At 47.3% G+C, this 2,750-nt stretch overlaps 1 protein-coding gene across 1 annotated transcript in view; it reads left to right on the top strand.

Annotated features, from left to right (window-relative positions):
- FOXQ1 (forkhead box Q1) overlaps window positions 1-1,824 on the top strand; it is a 3,318-nt gene extending 1,494 nt beyond the window's left edge. The window contains exons 1-2 of the mRNA XM_019663797.1: window positions 1-6; window positions 83-1,824. The exon at window positions 1-6 is cut by the window's left edge and continues 1,494 nt beyond it. Of these exons, the coding sequence (XP_019519342.1) occupies window positions 1-6; window positions 83-577 (501 nt within the window). The 3' untranslated portion in view covers window positions 578-1,824. The remainder of the gene's footprint in view (window positions 7-82) is intronic.
- The last annotated feature ends 926 nt before the right edge of the window (window positions 1,825-2,750 follow it).

Here is a 2,750-nt window from a genome sequence, read left to right on the forward strand (position 1 = left end):
CCGGCCGCCGAGGAGGAGGGCCGGGCAGCGGCGGGGGACGCGGAGGCGGCCGCGGCGGGGCCGGGAGCCGGGCGTGCGGGAGGCGGAGAGGGCGCCCGCGCCCGCTGCCCCGGCCTCGCCCCGCGCGCGGTCGCCCGCCCGCCAGGAGGAGCGCGTCAGTCCCGCGGGCAAGTTCTCCAGCTCCTTCGCCATAGACAGCATCCTCAGCAAGCCCTTCCGCAGCCGCCGCGACGAGGACACGGCCCCCGAGTCGCGGCTGCCGTGGGGCGCCGCGCCCTGTGCGCCGTTGCCCGCATATCCTGCGCTCCTCCCCGGCGCGCCTGGCGCGGCCCTGCTTCCACTCTGCGCGTACGGCGCTGCCGAGCCGGCAATGCTGGGCGCGCGCGGAGCCGAGGCGCCGCACCTCCTGCTCTCGCCCTTCTCCCCCTCCGCGCCTGCCAAGCCTTTCGGAGGCCGGGCGGCCGGCGGCGGCGCGCACCTGTACTGCCCCCTGCGGCTGCCCGCGGCCCTGCAGGCGGCCTCGGCCCGCGGCCCTGGCCGGCACCTGCCCTACCCGGTGGAGAAGCTCCTGGCCTGAACAGCGCTGGTGGGCGGCTTCGGAGCAGCGGGGAGCTCAGGTTCAGGGTTTTGCACTTCCGGTCCAGAGGAAAGAAGACTAAAAGAAAATTCTCCATCAAACGTGCCTTAAAGCTAGAGAATTTTTGACAGAAGTGTTTTAACTTAGTCCAGAATATTTCCTTTGTCTTTTATAACTTTACAGAGGACCAAAGCAGTTTTTCATAATTCTTAGAGTTTCTTGACCAAGCCTGCCCCTCCCTCCCTTTAGAAAACTTTTCCTCTCTTCTTACTGCCTAGGCTCCCCTTTATGCCTACTATTTTTGTCGCACCTTTCATTGATATGTCCCTAACAAAAAGAAAAAAAAAGCACATCAGGGAACCATTCCATATGATAAATGATATGACTACTGTTTGGGGGTTTATTGGGCCCCTGTTCCGTGTACGTATGTGTCATTTACAGGTATGACTGAATGTGTGAGAGAGGCGTCAGAGAATCTTCAGTCATTTCTCTGCTATTGACCAGTGCTTCACTGTGCCAAAAGATAAAAAATATATATATATTGGGGTTTGTAATTAAATTATTTATATATTTTTGAAACCTGAATTGAAAATGTTGCAGGCAACGGGCTACAGCTTTATTAGTGGTTCGGTGATCTCTAATGGTGGTCTCCTTAGGCCAAGCAATTTCTTTAAAGGAAAAGTTAACATTATGTATGTGGGGTGCCAGGACCACTGCCACGTGAAAACAAGTGTGATTTGTATTTTTAATATTATTTGTGTCTGCGTACATATTCATGTATAAATTTTATGAAACCCAGGTATAGTGCTTATTTTTTAATAAAATTCACAACTGACTTTGTGGTGGTGGGCTGGAGATGGAGAGTTTTTAACCCCCACCCCTCAAAAATGGGCTTAGGTTTGAGTCTCAAAAAACTTCCTGTGGGGGGGTCAAATGATTTTCCTGAATGATTCAATAAAGGCAGAGGCACTCAGCAGGTTTCCTTATCTGACAAATTGCTGTACAGATCTCCTGGATGGGATTTCCATTAATGGGATTTCTTAGAATTTCAAACCAATGACCTCTCTTGAGTTATCAGAACGAATTATAAGATATGTGCCCCCCAAGAATCCTTTAGCAAACAAGTTAACAAACTTATAGTCAAGCAGATATTTTCAGGTAAATTGGTTCTGATTAAGGGCTTAAAAAGCTGGAAACAATCTTGACATATGACTATCTTACCACACCAAAGATTTCTTCAGGGCAGTTTTAAGAGTAACTTGAATGTCAGTGTTTTTGTCAAAACCTACCTTTTTGGAAATGCAAGAAGTCCATTTGGGTGTTAACCCATCAGTAGTATTTCTTTTCACTCTTCCCCTTTTGTATGAAGAGAGCATTTGTAGATGTGGGGCTGACAGGCCTATTTCAATTGTGATCTGAAAAGAAAATGCCAGATGGGTCGAGACAATTTCCCATATTAAAATGGAAGGTTTGATCAGAGGAAGTACCAGAAAAGTGTAAACACCTGTTTCTCAATAAATTAAAAAACAGTAGAGCTCTAACAATTTATGGCTTGTAATATTCTAAAGAGTAATACAATGAGAAATTCAGAGACTGGAAATTTAGGCCCCATTGTTGTTCCAACCATTCTTGGGTAGATCTCATCTCATCCAAGAGGATAATTTGGGATCAACATATTGTGAGGTAGAGAAAGAAAGTGGAGTTTATTTCAGGATGCTGCCTTTCAGCAGGAATGGGGAAAAAAGCCCATCCCTAAGTCTAGTTAACTAGAAACAAGTCTTGACTGATTTGGGTTCTATCTACTTAGTAGTCATGAAGAGTGATAATAATAGGGTTGAATTATGACAAAAGGTAGGCATTTAAGTGGAGATTTGCACTCACAAGGCCAATAATTAGACCAGAAAATAAAACAGGGGAAAGGGGAGACAACGGGTTGAAATAATCAGAACCTATACTCAATTTTTTGCTTTTCTTTTGGAAACACACTCTAAGGTTGCAGGTGAGCGTGTAGGCATCAAATTCATCTTCCCATCTCTGATCCCAGTAGATGTTTCTCTGCAACTATGTGCCTTGTCTCCAGAGGCAAGGTGCTGCCTTTTGTATTCGTTTTATAAAGCCACTGTTTTCATTTCTACGTTGGTACATGACCACAGGTCTGCAAATGGAGAGTTTC

Source organism: Hipposideros armiger, unplaced genomic scaffold (genome assembly GCF_001890085.2).
Source record: "Hipposideros armiger isolate ML-2016 unplaced genomic scaffold, ASM189008v1 scaffold_405, whole genome shotgun sequence".
NCBI lineage: Eukaryota > Metazoa > Chordata > Mammalia > Chiroptera > Hipposideridae > Hipposideros > Hipposideros armiger.